Consider the following 2,064-nt stretch of genomic DNA (forward strand, 5'->3'; position numbering starts at 1 on the left):
GTTGACCACAAGAATAAACGCTGTGTTAATTCATCATGGAGTCAGTTGTCAGTTTATAGAAGGATTTCTCCAACATATGGAACTATGTAGTATTTCTTCACCTGCTATTCTGACACAAGAATACACATTCTCACAGTTCAAGCAATTTCTCTTGTTCCGATTAAGTTCTAAGAAATAATGATCAAAAATCTTATTTTTATTCCTTTTTATAATTGAATTTTTTTGTTTTCTCACAAAAAAAGAAAATTATAAAATTACTATAAACGAGATGTCACAGGTGTGATTGGCAAGTATTAACCATACATGATTGGTAATTGAGCTGAAATAAAGATCAATTAAATAATTTTAGATAAACTGTTATGGCTGTATTGATTTAGGAACCTAATAATATGGTGGGTCCACTAGACCCGGGAACATTGGCTGTCTAACAACAACATAAACACAATACAAAGGGTTAACACAGGATACCCCACTCAGAGAGAATCAAAAAACAACACAACATAACCACAAGAATTGAACTGTGTGTCTGTCCTATGTTAAAAATCAGCACAACTTTCTCACTTTTCCCCAGCTTGCACTTAAATTCATCCTCCCAGAACTCAGTAAGCACTGGAGAGGCAGCCACTTTAGAAGGAGAGAGATCCAGCAAGAAGTCTCTCAGACCTGGGATGACGGATTTCTGAATGCCAAATCCGATGGCTCCAGCACAGAAGCTGAACCTCTTCAATTCAGTGTCAGTTACCCAGGCTTCACTGCCTATCCACTGGCGAGGTGGAGAGGGCTCGAGCAACAGCTCCTCCAACAGAAGCTTAATGTCCCCAAAGGCTGCAAACGCCACAACAACCGTAGCTGTTGACCTGGAAAAACATTTAAGATCCAAAATGTATATGAAGATAGATAACACACACAGACATAGGATATAGGATACTTTAGTGATTGGTTTAACTGAGCATATTCATAACAATAGTAATTAATAAATGTGATGGACATTTTTTTTCCAATATATATTTAACAGAAAAGTTGTGCTTTTCTGTGCAGGTCAGTGTCAACATAGGGAACATCAAACCTGCGGATAACATCAGCTACTCTCTGGAACCTGCTACGTGGGTGGTTCCGATAGAAAGATTCAGAGTATTCCACACAGATCCCCTCTTTGTGTGCGGCGGCCAGAAAAGACGCCATACCATTATTGCCATAGTCTGAATCTGACCGTACAGCACCTATCCAACTCCAGCCAAAGTGTTTTACCAGCTTGGCCAGCGCTTCAGCCTGGAACTGATCACTAGGGATGGTTCTGTAGAAATTTGGGTACTGCTGCTTATTGGACAGACATGCACAAGTGGCAAAGTGGCTCACCTAAAGGGAAACAAATATGAAAGTATTTACTGGGAAAGGCACATAAAATTAGCACTGGTCTATATTACAAAAGAAATCCAAAATATTTACTTGAGGGATGTTAAATGACCCGATAATGCGTGACATGCTGATGGATGGCGTGGACCCAGTTTCGCCAATGACAGCCATCACCATACCAGATTGTGAGCAATTATCCCCAGTGTAAAACACCGGGTCCAGGCTATTTGAAAGCTGGAATGCCACATGCACCGTCACGGGCACCGAGGCGCATGAGTCATAGATCTGATAACCGAGTTTGATTCCTGGCAGCAGCTCCGTGCTGTTGTTTATCTCCTCGATGGCAAAGATCATTGCACGTGAAAAACGCAGTTCACGGGTTTTGATGCTGCACACAGACACTCAAGTCACTGTTTGAATTGTAGCCTACAATTCACAATTTTTACATAAATGGCATATTATGTTACATGGCCAAATACTGATTTGGCATTATTAAACTTTTTAAAATGTTTCAAACTACACAAAACCTTTTCAATACATCATACATATAAAACCATTTATATCCCAACACAGACTAACATCCTCTTATCCCCCACTTCTCCCTCTTACTAACCTCCCTGTGCACCTTAGTGGCTCTGGCATGGCGGTGTAGTTCTTCTTCACTATGTGCATGTAGTGGTGTATGGAGAAAACACCACCAATGACATAGTC

General features: G+C 40.5%; 1 protein-coding gene across 1 annotated transcript in view; it reads right to left on the reverse strand.

Moving 5' to 3' along the window:
- LOC117942156 (extracellular calcium-sensing receptor-like) overlaps window positions 1–2,064 on the reverse strand; it is a 6,689-nt gene extending 4,625 nt beyond the window's left edge. The window contains exons 1-4 of the mRNA XM_034867485.1: window positions 1,967–2,064; window positions 1,447–1,741; window positions 1,067–1,356; window positions 562–857 (exon numbers count right to left, since the gene is read on the reverse strand). Coding sequence (XP_034723376.1) covers window positions 562–857; window positions 1,067–1,356; window positions 1,447–1,741; window positions 1,967–2,025 — 940 coding nt within the window. The 5' untranslated portion in view covers window positions 2,026–2,064. The remainder of the gene's footprint in view (window positions 1–561; window positions 858–1,066; window positions 1,357–1,446; window positions 1,742–1,966) is intronic.

This window comes from Etheostoma cragini, chromosome 3, assembly GCF_013103735.1.
Source record: "Etheostoma cragini isolate CJK2018 chromosome 3, CSU_Ecrag_1.0, whole genome shotgun sequence".
Classification (NCBI taxonomy): Eukaryota; Metazoa; Chordata; class Actinopteri; order Perciformes; family Percidae; genus Etheostoma; species Etheostoma cragini.